At 45.5% G+C, this 17,879-nt stretch overlaps 1 protein-coding gene across 1 annotated transcript in view; it reads left to right on the plus strand.

Annotated features, from left to right (window-relative positions):
• The first annotated feature begins 5,570 nt into the window (after positions 1-5,570).
• MAN1C1 (mannosidase alpha class 1C member 1) overlaps positions 5,571-17,879 on the plus strand; it is an 89,782-nt gene continuing 77,473 nt past the window's right edge. Inside the window, exon 1 of the mRNA XM_065421682.1 lies at positions 5,571-6,107. Coding sequence (XP_065277754.1) covers positions 5,571-6,107 — 537 coding nt within the window. The remainder of the gene's footprint in view (positions 6,108-17,879) is intronic.

The following is a 17,879-nucleotide window of genomic DNA, read 5'->3' on the forward strand; positions in this document are numbered from 1 at the left end:
GTAATTTTCTTTAAATTATTACTTCCAGTCCTGCTAAAAATAAGAATTATAATCCAACGGGACCCCATCTTTACAATAATTACACTTCTGCCTTATAACTCCTTCAATGCCAATTTCTCAAGTTTAGGCTGACTATGCTTTGATTGAATTATGGCTGTGTACAGAGGCTGGGTTCTCTGTGTTGCTACATGTGCTAAATTGTTTTAGAAATGTAATTAAGCACTTACCTTGAAGGCAGTGCTCTGTCTTGAAAAACAAAAACAAAAAGCAGCATATCTTAATTTAACCTAATTTTAAAAAAGAAGAACTTTTCAACTTCTCTGGTGTTATTGTTGTATAAAATGGAGAACTAAGCATGTCACATCTGTTTTGTGTTGCAGATGAGTGTTTTATTGCCCTTTCTGCTGTTCCCAAACCATCAAGCAAGGGTGTCCAACCTTTTCAGCTGAAGGGGCAGACATAAAAAAGCCAACGGGCCACAATTGCTACATTGGGGCACTTTCTGCTGTTTCATTCCCTTTGCAGCTTTCAGGCTGCAACAAAAGGATGGGAAACCATCCACAAGGCCCTTGCTGGGAATGATCTTGGGGGAGACAACAGTGGGTTTAAAACTGGCATAGCTAGACACCTCCCAACCCAGGGGGATGTTTAGTGCATGGAGGAGGAGGTGTGGCTGGAGTACACAGGGCTCTGGCTATCCTCCTGCTGGTGCATGGTCCACAGGGGACTGTTGCCAACTAGCAGAAGTTAGAGCAGTGCCCAGCTGGGCTGGAGCACAAAATGAAGGAGCTGTAAATAGTTGCTGGTTCTCAACTTCTTCTTTTTCCCTCTCCTGGGCTACCCTCCATGGGCAGAGCCTGTTGAACTCCATGGGCAGAGCCTGCTCTCTCTGGGGCTCCCACAACCTGGTGGAAAAGCAGGCAATTGAGCTGCCCAAAATACTCTCTCTCCCCTGCCATGCAGCCAGAAGCCAGCTGCAGCAGGGAAGGGAGAGCAGCTGCTCAGAATGCTCTTGGCTCACACCAGAGCTGCCCCTGAGGCTTCAGGGGAAGCAGTGGGAGGCAGTTGGGGAAATGGTGCCCCTATCTCTTCTGTGTAGTGACAGGCCTGAATCAGATGTTCCTGGGGGTACAGCTCAGCGAACACATTTTTAATTAATAATAAAATGCAAATTTTCTTCTTAACATGGTCACCACTGAGGGCCATAGAGTGGAGACCACTGGTCTAAAACATGGCTTCTGTTTTTGAACTAGGTGAAATGCTGGTTAGGAGCAGGATTGCAGCCACCAGGTAGGTATTGTGAGGGATAAAGCAGAATGGCCAAGTGTCTTGAGCATGTGACTGGTAGCTGGATTCTCCTGAGCCCTAATCTCAGGGATGCCCTACTTAACCTCTCTGTCTCATTACCCTTTTTGACCCAACTGGTTAGCCAAAATTCAGGGTCTTGCAGGTTGTTTCTGTTAGGGGAAAGAAATTGATCAGAGTCAGGTATTTCTTCGATGCAGGCTTGTTTATTTACCAGGAATGTATACAGGTAAACAGGATTTTGAACACAGTAGGAGTCAAGTTTCTTTGTCCACAGTTCCAAGCCCCTTCCAGCCAGCACTTAGCCCAAAAGCTCTTTCGCTCTTAGTTTTTTTTCTCAGAGCCACACTACCAGTCCTTCTGTGGCTGCGTTTGGTGCTTCATTGATGTCTTCTCTGTCCCCTCCCAGGGTGTTTCTCTATTTCTTGCTCACTCACATAGAGCTCCAAAATAAACAATACCCAGTGCCCCAAATAGATCGGTTGCTGCCTATCTGTGCATGGCCTGTGTTTTGGATAGTGACTTCTATTGTTTCAGGGATATAATCTATGAAGGAGCTTGATTATTTCTTACGTTTGTCCCAAATGAAAAGTGATGGTTACACCAACCAGCTTTTACAAGGTTTAACCCAATCCCCAGCATAACCGTAATATTTACCTATCTCAGCAAGGTGTAGAGAGAATGCATTAATATTTGCATGGTCCTTTGATGACAAAAAGGGCTTAATAATTAAAAAAAAAAAAAACCAAGCATTTAGAAGGGATATGAGCCCCTGTGCTTTAAGGTATAAGCCAACACCATCTGATGGAGATTAGGAAGAAACTTTCCATAACTTTCCATGACAGAGTTTCTTGCATATTTTTGGAAGTACTATTGTCATAGACAAGACATTGGATTAGATAGACCATTGCTGTGATCCAGTTCGGGAATTCCCTTGTTCCAAAGTATATTGCAGGATATAGAAATATATAAGAGCTCAAATTTGTGTATTTTTTTGCTATCTTTGAAAGATGAAGATGAGGAGTCCAAAGCTGGAAAGCTCCCTCTCCATTCCATCTCTGCAGGCAGCTTTGGATCATGATTAAAAGCATTGCATGTTGCGTCATTCCTAGGCTCCATTGAGGCAGCTCAGCTCATAATAAAGTATGGTGTTAGGGAACCAGCTGTTGTCATGGGGGGGGGGGGGGGGTCCGAATGAATGATCCATGCATGGACCTTCACATCTTTCCATCACCACTTAGATTGGGACAGAGTGACATGGGAGCCACTTAGAACAGAGCAATGCAGAGACTTCTTATTCCCATAGAAGCTGCTCAGACCAGAATGTTGCATGGTAGGAGCTGCCATCCCCTGGGGGCACTCTGAGTAGGATGAAGCATTGAATGCTTGGAAGGTCCATCCCGTAAGGCATTCAGAGCCAAATGACGTGATGCATGCTGGGAGCTCAAGGTAAGATAAAGACCAGGCAAAGAGGAAGTGTTACAGTTTGAAACATGCCTTTCCCTTAAGGCACAGTCAGGGCAGCCTGGAGCAGTGCATGTGGGCAAGGGCCAGCCCCATGTCATAGGGTGGAATGTTGCATGATGGGAGATGCCACCCCCATTTGGTGCTTGGGAGCGGGATGGATAGAACACTGCATGCTGGGAGCTACTGTGCTTGTGGGGGGATGGAGTATTACATGCTGGAAGATACTGTCCCCTCAGGGTACCTAGGATGGGGTGGAATGTTGAATGCTGGGAGGTGCTGTACCTTGGGGTGCAATGGGTAGGATGGAGCATTGCATGCTGGGAGCTGTGTATCCCATTGGCATGAGTCAGGTGTTGCATGGTTTGAGGGACTCAAGGGGAATGGTGTGTTGCATGCTGGGTATTGCCATGCCCTGAGGTGGTGGGGGCAGGCTAGAACATTGCATGGGCGCTGGGGCAAAGGTACACCCTGGCTTGGGTCCTCACCCTTTAAGTTCCCTCAGCTCACTCCATTTAAAGTAGCTGAGGCTTCTCCGCCAATCACAATGGAGCTGAGGCACTTTAACAGCCAATGGAATGCTTGCTGGGGCAACAGCCTCTCCCCCAGCTCAAGCCGGGCTCTGTGGTAAACAAGTGGGAGGTGCTACCCGCCTGCCTGATGCATAGAGTAGCCAATAGACAGGGCAGACTCAACCAAAGAACCAATGACAAGTGAGTCATTGCCGTGAGTATAACGGTTGGCTGCGATTGGCTTATGACACCTCCTCCCACTCCTATAGTGACGGTTGGGCTGCCGCGGCGACCGTTGAGGCAAGGGGGCGCGGCCCGAGGGAGGAGGGTGTGCGGGGCGTGGTCTGTTTAGGGGGCGGGGCCAAATGGAGAGCTGTCGCAGTGAGAGCGGAGCCGTGGTGGAGGCAACAGCAGCTGCAGTCGGTGTGTGTGTGTTGGGGGATCGGATGCAGCCTGGCAGCGGGGGGGGGGGGGGCGGGGGTTGGAGGAAGGGGATGAGGGGGGGTCGATGCATTAGGCTAATAAAATGCAATTGCATTGAACCTCTGGTTGTTTGATGGACAGAGAAGCGGGGGTGAAGAGGGCTGCCACCCCTGGAGAATTTAGCTGCCAGCAACCCTTTCTCCTCTTAATGTAACGGGCACTTAAGTGCATTGGGAGCAGCAAAGGGTATAAACACCCTGAGCTTCTATAGGCGGGTGACCAGACAGCAAGTGTGAAAAATCGGGACAGGAGTGTGTGTGTGTGTGTGGGGGGGGGGGTAATAGGAGCCCATATAAAAAAAAGCCCCAAATGATGGGACTGTCCCTATAAAATCGGGACATCTGGTCACCCTAGCCCAGGGAATAGTGAGATCTGAGAGGAGACTGCGATTTCTGAGACGTTTGAGGACCCCCCCAGTGTCCGGGATCGTTGAGTCAATGGGGTCGGGAGCGCTGAACTGAATTGCACCAAGCGAATTGTATTTGAGGCGTTGCATTTCATAGCTGTAGAGACAGATACCGGGCTGCTCTTTTAACAGTCGCGTGGCTTGCACCGATCTGAAAGTTGTGCATCTCTCTTCTCTCTAGGGCAGACAAGAAAAACGACTGGAAGGGGCGGGGGGGAACCCCGACTGAGGATGAAATTTACCAGCAAGTGGAAATTAACTAGGATGCTTTTAGAAGGAGCAAGAGCTCTAGTTTCGCGAGGAAACTTATTGTGAGGAAAGACTGGTGTGGGCTGGACTGTCTGCAGCCTGGAGCCCATCGCCAGAGCTAAGCGAGCAAAAGGCGATTCCTGCTTAGGAGGGGAGGAAGGGAGCAGCCCCTCCTTGTTTGCTTGCTCTTGGGGACTGTTCTTCCTGTGTTTTGTCTCAGTTGCTCCTCAGGCTGTGGAGCCTTTCACCCCCTCCTTGAAGGGGGCTTTCCAGCTACCAGAAGAGCCCGAGAGGATGTGAAAGGTCGAGGATCCAGGGAGGTGGTGCAGAGCCAGGGAGCTGCTCACAAAAGGGAGACTTGAGGGCAAGTCCGCAAAGAGGGGAAAGGAGCTAAATGGGAGCCGGGAGACGTGAGGCGGCTGCCAGGGGGGCTGCAGACGCGCTCTGGGACAAAGGCAAGGAGCGTCCTGCATGCAACAGCATTTCCTCGTGTTGAACGAGCCGCGGGTCCCCTCCTGCGGAAATGCTGCAGCGTGAATCCCGCTTCTTCTGCCGAGCAGGGATCGCACCTCTCCGGACTCCTGTCTAGTCCCGGAGCCAGCCTGCAACCAGCCCCCGGACTGGGATAGGCACAGAGCGCGGCTGGGGAGCTCACCCCGTCCCCGCAGCGGTCCAGAGGGATGGATTTGCCGGCACCTTCATGCCAGAACGGGGGACTCTGACTCGCTGCCCAGAGCCCTGCAGACGCCTGTGCGCGGCGAAGGGAAGGGGGCGGCCGCGGCCGAGCATCCCAGCCTGCCAACTCCGCAACTCCGCTCCCCTCCAGGCACCGTTGCCAGCCCCTGGAGCCTGGCGGCGGCGACACCGCCCAAGCGGTGGGCGTGTGAAGCTCCTGTTGCCCCTGAGCAGCTCCCCTCTGCCTCTGCCCTGAGCGATCCACGTGTCAGCCCCTCTCGCTGCCGGCCCGGGAGAGTGGGGAGCCCCCGGGCAGCGCAGGGGCAAGTGCCCAGCCCTCTACACTGACTCTGCTGGACCCCCCCCCCCGGCTCCTCTCCTGTCTTTGCCGGGCACCCCCGGTGCCTGCAGCGCCTCCCGGCTCCACAGCAGCCTCCCGCCCGAGCGGGTGCCCGGGGCGCCCCCCGGCCGTGCCCATGCTGCTGCTGCGGAAGCTGCCGGGCATGCCGGGCTGGCCGGCGGCGCTGGGGCTGCGGCTGCCGCAGAAGTTCCTCTTTCTGCTCTTCCTCTCGGGCCTGCTCACCCTCTGCTTCGGGGCCCTCTTCCTGCTGCCCGACTCCTCTCGCTTCAAGCGCCTCTTCCTGCCCCGCCGCGCCGCCGCCGGGGACTCCGACCTGCCCCGCAGCCCCCCGGCCGCCGCCGCCGCCGAGCCCCGCCATGCCAGTCCCGCCGCCCCCCGCCGCCTCCGGGACAAGCTCCGCGCCGCGGCCCGGCTGGGCGCCCCCCCGGCCCACACCTCCGCCGGGGGCAGCAAGCAGCAGGTGCAGCCCGGGGAAGGGGGCGCCGAGGCGGGGACGGACTCGGCGCCTGCCGCCCCCGCCGCTCCCCGCCAGACCCGAGCCCCGTTCCGCTTCGACTACGAGAAATTCCACAGCAGCCTTCGCCACCCGGTGCTGGGGAGACGCGGCGGCGAGGAGCTCGAGACCCGCGCCCGCAGGCTGAAGATCAAAGAGGTAAAGGCTCCGCGTCTGCTCCTCATCTCTTCATGCTTGTTCGGCTCTCCTCTCCTCCTTCCCCTCCTGCCATTCTCCATCACTAGTCAGTCACTCCCTCATCCCTCCAGGCTTCCTCAGCTCTCCTTCATCCCTCCCGTGAGCCCCCATTTCGCCTACCCTGGTACGCTGCGTTTCCCCTAGGTAGTCCTCTTCCACCCCCGTGTCCCCTCATTGACCCCTTCCATGTCTCTCCTCGATTATTCCACCAGCCCTTTACCAGCGTCCCTGTCTCTTCTCAGTTATTGTTTGTGTTATCCGGCACTCTAGTCCCTAGCCTCTCTGCATGCTCCCTTTATCACCCAGGGCTCCTGGCTTTTCCACCCCTATCCTTGCCACCTCTGTATTTCTCTCTCAAGCTCTAAGATTAGTGCAGACTCATGATGCCCCTTTCAATGGGGTGTCTTTTTACCGTGCCCCCAAAGGCATGTGTTACCTATAATGTGACACAAGGCACATGTCCCTGCATTTCTACACACTCAACAGAGGAAATGTGTTTGGGTAGCGGAATAGGTGTGACTAGGAGCTATGAGAAGAAATAATACAAAGGGAAATTTCAGGTTGGCTATTTGGAAAAACTTCCTAACCGTGGGGTGTATTATAACATTGTGGAATAGTCTCCCCCCCGGGAAATAGTGGAAACCTGGTCACTTAAGATATTTAAAGCGTGGAGTGGATACAGCATTAGAAAATAATTATCAGACTTACACTAGCCTACGGGATGGACTGGATGTGACCTACTAGGTCTTTCTATCCCGCCGATTTCTAGGTCCTCTGCATCTGTAAATCACTCTGGCATCTAGCTTAGGGAAGCAGGGATTCAGGACTTTTTACCTGGAAACAAAGGACCAAATTCTGGCCTTGAGTTAGCCCCATACAGTCTTGGTGATATCAGCGGGGTTACACGGGTGTAACTGAGGGTAGAATTTGGCTTAATGCCTACAGTTTGTGCATAAAGCCTGGCTGCCTTGCAAACACTGCAGTGTAATCTGTGACCTAGTTAACCAAGGACTATAGAATCAATGTAATATTAGATTGTATATATCCTGTCTTTTGCCGTGACTGATAAACTTGAAGCAAATCTTAGTAGATCAAAAATGCCAATAAATAAAACACACATATTTAATGATGCAGAGTATTAATTTCCTGGTTTTGTTCCTTAGTAAAGCTGTAGGCATTTATCATGTACTTAAACAGCCCCAAGTTGAACAGAGAGGGAAATGAAAGGATAATGGGATAATATCAAGGTTGACAAGCCCTTGATGCAACCTACATTTTAAAAATATTCTTTTTTTTTTTAAGCTCTCCTTTTGGTTCTGAGAGTGCTGTCCTCAAAACAAAAGCTGCAGTACTGGTAAAATTCCAACTTCTCTGCCAGGCAGCCAGACACAACACACCCAGGGGTGCTAGGTTTCTTTATGATCCCAGGCATGATTGAACCATCCTTTCACTCTGCCTGTCTGCTGCACTGTTGTTAGCCAGCAGGGTATCAAAATATACCAGCATCTTGCTCTCTCATACACTTTGAGGTAAGGATTCTTGTATATTTTGATACCTTGTGGGCTCCCAGTGCCAAAGTACACTAGCACAACATGATGCACACATGCAAAGCTAACATCAGTTGTTTTTAAAATAATTAAATGTGGCACTAGACCATTTATCTGTGTTTAATTTTTAATACAGGATTAATATTTAGCAGCCTGAACATATTCAGGCCTGAGAGCTTAGAATGTATTCATAATTAGTGCGCGATGGCAAAGTTAGGTTTCCCCTCTGTCCAAAAATGGAGCTAGAAGACAAAAGTGACTATACAAAACAGGAAGGGGATATTGCACTGACTTGTTAAGAAAAGGGTTTTTTTTTATTTTCAATAGAACAGACACAAGGAAGGAAATGAAGAGGGGAGAAGATAAAAAATTATATATAAAAAGGAGAGTAGAAAGGGTAATAAGTGGTAAAGAGGAAACCAGCAAAGTCATGACACAGCATTTAGATTGTCAAAATGCATTTCATTTGTACATTTCGTGGAAATGTGAGGTATGGGTGAGTGGTGATAGCGGTGGCATTCTGCAGGGATGAACAATCAAATTACTGCACATTCAGATGTATATGTTAGCTACAGGGCCTTGGATTTGACTGACATCATCTCTGGTCCTTGATGATGTCCCAGTCCCCTCTCTTTCTTCCAGTATTTCAAGCTACGCAATTTGCTAAAATCTGCTCCAGTTTGTTCTAGTTGTTCAAGTCTTTTTTTCCTAGGTTCTTCTTACAGTGCACTAGGTGCATTCTCCAGAACACAGAGAGGATGGGTATGAACAGGGCTTGAAAAAAATGTTGGACACGTGAGCCGGAGGCCACGTGGCAGATGAGACAGAGAATTGGGACATCATCAAGGACCAGAGATGATGTCTCAGTCAAATCCAGGACCTTCCCTTTCCTAGCACTGAAGGAAGGGGTGAAAGGCCTATCAGGTTCTGTTTGTGGAACTCTGCTCAGGGACTCCATCGTCTGTGTCAGCTTTTTGTATCATGATCTGCTACATTGAAATCTGCACATCTTTCAGGCCACTTTGGCTGCTAGCAGTTAGAGTTGTCTCCTTCCTCACCCCACTTCAGAGCCTCTTGACAGTTGGATGTGTCCCCAGCTTCTTGGCTGTTGCGAGGGTGATTGTGCGTGTGTGTGTGTTCTACTCTTGTCTTTCCAGCCTCTTCCCACTGTAAATTTATTGCTGTCCACAGGGTAAAACTGCCCAGATTGGTGTCATTTTAACTGTGCTGCTGTTTGGGAAAACTCTGAGCAGCAGCAGGGGCACTGAAGCTGTTTGCAGATTCAGGAGTCACACCAGCAGTGAATCTAGTTCACTGTCTTGCAGTATTTGAATCATGTGCACAGGGTATCTTAGGCTTGGTCTACACTAAACCCCCAAATCGAACTAAGGTACGCAACTTCAGCTACGTGAATAACGTAGCTGAAGTTCGAAGTACCTTAGTTCGAACTTACCTCGGTCCACACGCGGCAGGCAGGCTCCCCCGTCGACTCCGCGGTACTCCTCTCGTCTAGCTGGAGTACCGCAGTCGACGGCGAGCACTTCCTGGTTCGACTTATCGCGTCCAGACAAGACTTGATAAGTCAAACCCAGAACTTCGATTGCCAGCCGCCGAACTAGCGGCTGGGTGTAGACATACCCTTATTTGCCAATGTTTTGACTCTCAAATTGGAATACAAGGTAGACTGCTGTTGGTGTTACTAATTAGAAGTAATTGCAGTATTACAATGAACTTAGTTGGCTAGCATATTTTCCCAATTAACGCCAAGCTGTAAACTTTAGCATAGTGGGCGTGTTACAAAGGTTCTGATTTATTTTTTTAATCCCAAAGTCAGTGAGCATCTCTTTCTTCAAAAAGAAAGCACCTGTATTGCACAGGCTTTTTACTGCAAAAGGTCAGTGTCATCTGGAGAATTGCCTAGGATGTACTGCTGTGTGTTACTTTTGACAGTTGAGTACAACAGGAGTTCTGACCTTTGGAGAAAATTGCGATAAAACCAAATCATAGCATTCCCAGTGCTACAGGTTAAGAAATCTAAAGGGCCTGGAATAATTCATCTCCTAAACTGAGCTCTGAAAAACATTAGTTGTATAACTGATCAATCATGCATGGTTTCAGGGAATAGTTAATTTTTAACATGTGCCAAATACTGATTAATGTTCAAAGTCAAAATGTGGTTATAGTCAGAAAGTGACTGTAAAAACAACACTGTGGGATTCCATATTTATTCTCTCTCTCTCTCAACAATTTTCAGATCAAGTTGCCTCAATTACAAGTCAGAATGATTCTCCCTCTCCCCTAACTCCCCAGCTGCCATCACTGAAAATTCAGCCTGGGATCTGGAAAAATCAAGCTGTGTGGTTTCTGCCTCTTGCCTCATAAATGTTTTGCAATTTGAGCTTAGTTGACAGTTTTGCTGATGATGCGTGAGGCAAAATAGAATACAGCTTGCTCTCCTGTTGCTGCATTGGCTCTGCAGGTCTAAATTGAGGGGGAGCTTGGTGGGACCTGAGAACAATGGAAAAGATAAAACGTTACCCTGAAGTGTCTTCAACCCAACCAAAGCAGCAATGTGCTAGTGCTTGAGAATAGGTACCAATAACTGACTACAAACTGGCCATAAAAAAAAGTGAAACTGACTAGCCTGCTTTCTCTCTCAAAGCTGTGAAAAATCCAAACAGTAAACAAACAGCATAAATAAAGGAGACTTACAGCTTCTTCAGGTTTAATAAACAAAGGCATTAATAATAACTTAAGTAAGGAAATGTGTCTTGACCTAATATAAGAGAATGTGTTCTTAACCTGACAATGTCCTTGTACCTGAGTTTTCAAGGCGTGCAGAGGGAATGTGTCAGAGCTAGGGTCACAACCCAGGAGTTCCTTGCTCTTAATCCTGTACCTCTCTGATATATATTCAGTTTGTTTTTATATTATAGCTCTTTTCATCATAGTTACTCCTTCTCCCCCCCCCCCCCCCCGCCCACATTTACCTCACCTGGCCTTCAGTTTGTCCTTTTTAACACAGTTCTAAATATGTATTTAATTTGACAGTTTTCTGCTATCCAGGTTCTTATTTTCAAGAGGCCATCCATATGGTTTCCCCCTGTTCCTCCAAACAAAGTCTTGCTGTCACTGAAAATATTATTTTTTTAATCTTTGTGACTAACGATGAGGCTGTCACCAAGTCACACCACTACAATTCTGTATTTTCAGTTGTCGTAGTAATCATTTTCAGATATAACATATGGCTGAACAGCAGACAACTACCAAGGTAGATCCATTTTTAAACAGCTATCTTGGCAGTTTACTTCTAGCAGCTAATTTACAAGAATTAGAAACATTAGATTAGGTGCTCAACTTCCATGGAAAGTCAGTGGTGTTGGGTGCCTAATTCCCTTAGATGCTTTTGAAAATCCTACCCAGTAATCCATTTGTGGATAAAATCCAACGGGTACATTACAGGTAGCTGCTAAGTAAGTGCCCTTTATCATCCTTCTGAAAAAGGACCTCAACCCTGACCCCTGGTGGGAGAGGAGAGTTCAGTTCACATGCTCACTCAGTCCTTGGTGGCTCTGCAGACATGACCAGTGAGGCCAGTGATGGTATTTGATGTATACTGAGCCACTAAGAACTGGACTGAGACCACCAACTTTAGTAACATAGAGCTCCTCACAGTCGTTGGTTTTAGCTTACAACTGGCCTGACAGTGAAATGCTCCATATCCCATGATCAGTTCTGGAGACAATTCCTCTGCCAATCCTGAATGTCTCAGCCCCTCTTTCTCTCTATATTCTTCTGTGTGGTGCAATTACTTCTTCCTAATTCTGAGGGCAGCCCTAAAACTAAATGCCACATACTGTCAGTTCTAGTGCTTTCATAGTGCCAAGAGCAACTCCAGATGGAAATGTACTTTTCTGAACCCATCTGTCTAGCTAGAACTCAGATAATTTAGTCCTTTGTGGTGGTCAAACATTAGTCAAGTACCTTGTAAGAGAGGTACACTGGAAATTGATTAAAGAGAAAACTGCTATAGTAAAACTCTTTATAGTGAAATAGAATGAAGATTCCAAACTGTTTCAGTATATTGTGATCAAATCATAAATTCAGCTGTAGAGGAAAAATAGCTTTGCTATGAGAGGGTCCTGCTGTATTTTGGAATTCTAGCTGGGTCAAGGCCTGCTGAAATTTTCCTTTATATTGCGTTCTCTTTTCTCATGCCTTATTTACTGAACCTTTGAAAAGGCACTATACTAAAAATTTCCCAAATGATGCGTACAATATATTTTGTGCTTCACTAGTCTCTGGTGGATTCGTGCAAACAAAATTTAGACCTAACCTGTGTATGATGAGACTGTGAATTCCTCATTCAGCGCAAATGGTATATGGTTAAACATATATTTGCACCATTGGTGTGTATGGTTAATTGACTAACAATATTTGTCCTATTGATGTGATGTATGAATACAGAAAATATTTTTACCTCTGTAACCCATGCTACAGTACAGTATACTTCAAGATCCTAATGGTATAGGAGTACCCACTACTGTTGCTACAGTTAAGGTTATTTCAGCATTTCGGGGGATTCTAGTGGTCAGTAAATGTCTGCTGTTGGCTACAAAATCAAACACCGAGAGCTCTTTTTACAAAACAACTAAATTTGATGTAAAGCTGATTTGTAAACTGCTGCTTAAAGACAGTGCCCTGTTTGTACACAATCAAAATTGCTAGAGCGTGGACCTCTCCAGACAGATTACAGATAATGACTGAACACAAGCTCTGGACGTGGTTAAACAGGTTTCCAGGAGGCACACAAGTCTGTTATGCACAAGGCCCTACATATTGCTGAATTAGTTCAGTAAACGCATGGAAACTCATTGGGTTGCCTCAAATACAAAGACAAGAAGGATGGAGCAGTATAGTTAGATAATGGCTTCACCTCATCTGTAACACTTTACCATATATTTAATCACTTAAATCTTCTCAATAATTGCATGTCACAAATATTTGCTAAAACATGGGATCTTATCCAACTTGACTCATTCCCTGTGCAAAATATTTATAGGTTCTTGATTAATCTTGTAATCAACAATTAAATCTGCTCCCTTACTGGGAGGATTATTTCCGTTTGTTCTTTCATTTTGCTTCTTTGCAAGAGTTCACAGGAAACACTTTTCTTACTCTTTACATTTTAAATATGTATCTAATCCTTAAAATTAGCTTGTTCTTAAGTTAAAGGAATGAAGGATGGGAAGAAAATACGTTTTATAATCTTAGATGGGTCTGCGCTTTTGCTTCTAAACCTAACGTTTACATGCAGTTGTCTAAACAATGTGAACTATTCACTATTTTACTGTAGGGAGAAGGGAAATCTTGTATTTTGAATTTTATTGTTTTTTTAAACTTAAAAAGCAATGACTATGTAGACCCAACAAGTACCTTAGAATTGTAGAAGACTTTTTTGTGTGTGGAGTTGACATGCACCCATAATTGTTGCCTTAGCTTATATAGTTTATAGTTATAGTTTATTGTATGATACAACACGCCATGACAACTCCTTTGGAGCCCTTCCAAAATATTGTATCATTGATCTGTACATAATGGGTATATTGTGCATGATGGACCTAACACAAACTCAGGGAAGGAGGCACAGTGGGAACAGAGGAGAATTGGATAATATTAATTATTAGACCTTCACATATTTATTAGAGACACACATCATGTCCTATTAAGGACAACAGAACACTGGGCTCTGGGTTCCATTTGTAGCTACAGATTCACTTTGTGGGCTTAGGCAAGTAATAAAAGGACATTATTGGATTAAATATGGCCCCAAATTTAGATTTTTTTTTTGTAAAAATAAGCTTTTAATAAACTTTTACAGAACCTGTTATGATATATATTTCTATTTGTAAATGTCTAATGTAAACACTACCAAAACATTTCCCTTGTAGTTTTTAACCCAAACAATGCAAATATTGTTCTAATATAACAGAGCCAAAAGGTGAAATTTACTAAAAATAGGAGTGAAATGGACTACTTCATCTTCATTATCCACCCTGAAAGACATGGCAAAAGTAAACAGCAGAAATGGTGAAAAGTAGTTTTAAAAAAAAAAAATATTTCAGTGTTAACCTGAACAACCTGTGGCATTAGCTGCATAAAGAATCAAATCTTTAAAAATATAATATTTTACTCTTAACTTCTCTAGCTTAGTATGTCCGTCTATGAAATGGGTATTACTGTACTTACCTAATTTAGCTAGTGTGAGGCATAACTAATGCTTTCAAAGCACTTTGAGTTCCTTGGGGAGCTTTATAAGTGCAAATTATTTTTAGAGACTGTTCTAAACCAAAAAACTACTTTACTGCTTTCCCTCTGCATACATTTATCTTGAAAGCTGAAACAAGGAGTCCCTTGCATGTAACCAAGCTGTGTACTTGAGTCAGTGGAGAGGACTAAAGGGGATTAAAAAGAAAAGCAAACAGAAGTCCCACTAAAAATAATTCTTAGTTGCTTATTTGAGTTAATTGTTTTTTGTGTGTGAGATTGACTGGGAGCCAGGAATTCATTAGTTCTAATCCTGCCTCTGACATTTCCACTCTCTGGTCTTGGAGGCGTCACTTAACCTTTCTGTTCTTCAGATTGTTATATGGTAGAATGGGGATAATCATAAGAGCATTGTGAAGAATAATTTATGCAGAAGGCGTGGAAAATGCTACAGCAGCACAACTGATCGGGCTTTACATTTTCAAAGTGCTGTACAAACACTAACTTGCTATAACAACGTTATCTTCGGTATTCTGTAGGAAATGTCAGGTTTTTAAGTACCTTATCTTGCTTCAGTTGAAGTCAATGAAAAACTCCCATTGACTCCATTGGGGGCAGGTGAGGTCCTAAATGCTTGTCAGTACTGAGAATTGAAACCATGTTAGTATCTTTCTAGAGAGCAGTGTTTTAAAACCGCGTTCTTGCTATAATTGTGTTAACATGATTTCCCTGGCCAGTGAAGAAAGTGCATAGCTGTGTACTTTAGAAAGTAACAAAAAGACAATTATAATGCTGTAGTGCCTGCTCATACTATTTCTACCCAATGTATAAGTCAGCCCAGCTAGCTGATAAAAAGCCTCCAAAAGAATCATAGATTATTAGGGTTGGAAGGGACCTCAGGAGATCATCTAGTCCAACCCCCTGCTCAAAGCAGGATCAATCCCCAACTAAATCCCCAAATGGCCCCCTCAAGGATTGAACTTACAACCCTGGGTTTAGCAGGCCAATGCTCAAACCACTGAGCTATCCTAAGTACTAGAGTGTTTTCAATTCTCCAGTTCCTCATCAGAAGGCCCCCATCTCAAATTTTAGTGCTGGCAGTCCTGAGTTGAGGAACAAAGCCTGATTCTTCTGGAGTTCTGAAAATAGAAATTTACTCTTCACAGCTATTTTAAGATGCGCTAGCTATACCCAGGCAAATCCCCAGCTAACTTTTCTGATGCTACTTAACCATCTCAAAAGCCTTCCTCCAGCAATGAAACCAGGAACCCATCAGACCTCTGTGCTGAGTCTTAGTGGAATTACATGTAACCAGCATGTTGCTCCTCTGATATATATATTCTTCCATTCTCTATGGTGGATTGGTTCAAACTATATATTTTTGAAAGGGTTATTGATCTCCGATAAATCCTCCATAAGATGCAGGGAAAAGTCCTAGAGACCTTCGCTTCTTCCCATTCTTTACTCTCTGGTTTTCCAAAATTTAAGGACAGGAAAAATGTAAGCTGAATATTAGGGGGGAAATTCCTAAAAGTTAGATTTGAAATAGATTTCCACCACTTCTTTTGGGAATCTGTTGCTTGGGTTGTTTAAAACAAGAATAGAAAGAGCATTAGAAAATGTATTGTAGGAGACAATTCTACTGGCAGGGACATGGACTCACTGACCTAAGAGGTCTCTTCTATCTCTGATTTCTATGAATCCTTATGTTTGTTTGCCTTAGTTTATTATCCATGTAATCTAATGTGCTTTTCATAGCTTTCTTCTTTCAGAAGTTCATTAATCATTGTAGTGTGATGACCATCTAATGCAGTGTTGGAATTCTGCCAGGGCCAACCCTTGGTACCTCTCATGATGGGAGGTCAGACTGAATGAAATCAAGTCCCCTTAGTTCTGGCAGCTGAATTCTAACACTGTTCTAACATCCACTCCACGTGCTTTATTTTTTATTAAAGATCCAGTATTTGAAAGCCAATTTCTCTGATTTATTGTTGACCGAGAGACTCCTGGAGGAGTTTATCAGCCTCTGGCTAATAAATGTGTTACTGTGCTCCAAGTATTTCTTAACACTTTCCTTGAGTGACAACTCAAACACTGGACTCTGGGACAGCTGCAGGATAACTTTCTTGTATCCTTTGTGGGATCATTTTCTTGTATCTGTTACTGACTAGTACCTGTGATAAACTGTCAGATTACTCCTTGCTGACTGGTTAATGCTTGAGAATTGCTCCTTCCCCCCTCTTCAGAAGTTCAAATCACAAGTAACTCTTGAAAGGGAGGGGACAGCAATGCTCCAGTCAATGCCTCCAAGCAAAAACTATAAAAACAGATGGGCTAGCAGGTGAACCAGCAAGAAATAATCAAACTAAAGCTCATCCTCCAGATCACTCATATTAAGTATTTAGGATCTGGCTGAAGCACACGGGATACACCTGACTGTTTCAGGCCCATATTGGATCAGAAGTCATGGGCTGTTCTGGGTTCTTCTTGCCCCACACTCCAGCATTTGGGCTGGAGGCCAGGTGACTTCACCTCAGATGTTCCCTCCCTCCTCCTCCTTATACAGAGCAGGAGCAGAGGGGAGGCAACTTGTTGCCTGTATTTTCCCTTCTTTCCTTCCCCTCAACGATCTCACCTGCTTGCACCTCTGTGTGTTTTGAGGCCATTGTTGGTCCCATCCAAGAGCCAGAAGCAATGAACTCTTTCCCACTGATGGGGAAAGGGAAAATTAAGATGCCCAGTTCTGAAACAAAAGGGATGATCAACATAGATCATCAAGCAGTTGGCTAATAAATATAATAATAAGTCCTGCGTTTACAGGCTAAGACCACGTTCTTAGTACCAGAAGCACTCAGTGTAAAGGAAGATTCTCTGTCTCCTGCTTCCATGGGTTTCATGCAGGGAACATGCCTAGCTTTGCAGAATGTTAACCCTCTGAGTGACCTGTAGGCCAGTTAAAAGTCTGTTGAGTGGGCTTTTCAGGACAGTCTCAGGTACTTCAGGGGCCCTGGGCTGTTCCATCCAGTATCGTCCTAACTGTAGTTCATGAAGGAACTCCTTCCCTGTAACTTATAGCTCTAGTTCTAATCCGTGTACCTCCAGCTCTTACTGTTGTAAACCCTGTGATAAACTAGGACTCTCCTGTGGTTATTCCAGGCGGTGGGGTTAATTTCCTGAACCAAGCAGCCCAGCCAGCAATTTTTTGTTTCATTCATAGCAGTGCCCTAAGCAATACTGCAGTGAGAGGACCATAGCTCTCTGGTTGCATGTTACATTACTGTGATCTGGTTAAGTTAAAGCTAGAGAGGCCTGTCAGGACTCATCTGGTCTGAGACCAGACAGACATTACTTACTTGCCTCAGGATGGCTCAATGACAGACTTGTGCATGGAGGCTCCAAGGGCCGTGCTCTGTCTCTTCTTCACCACTTATATTCAGTACCTTGGGAGTGTTCCTGCTGTGATTCTGCGGCTGAGGCAGAAGACCACAGTCTCCTGCTCCCTCTGTGTTGTTTCTTTAGGCTGTTTCTTTCGTGTCTTATACACAGGTGTTAAGTAGTTAGGCCTGATACGTTTTTGGAGACATAATTTCCCCTATCCATTTTTTGTTTTTAAAGGAAGAAAAAATTCCTCAGCATTTGCCTTTTCTTGTAGCCTGCTGCTTTGTCTTTCGGGACATCTCCTGGGCTTCTTCCTCTCCAAAAGTGAGACTCCTCAGAGATGTCTTTAGGGAAGGGGAAATTTCTTACCTTGTAATAATGCATTTCTGAAAAAAATCATCCCGCAAGATACTCATCCACCTACCTTTGCTAGATTTTTAATGTGGTTTGATTAGGAGGTGAAGTATTCTGGGCTTACCCCCTAAGGGATTGTCTGTTGCTCATCTGGGGTGTTGGTCACGTTAGAGAAAGAACATTTGGT

Source organism: Emys orbicularis, chromosome 23, assembly GCF_028017835.1.
Source record: "Emys orbicularis isolate rEmyOrb1 chromosome 23, rEmyOrb1.hap1, whole genome shotgun sequence".
NCBI classification, from domain to species: domain Eukaryota; kingdom Metazoa; phylum Chordata; order Testudines; family Emydidae; genus Emys; species Emys orbicularis.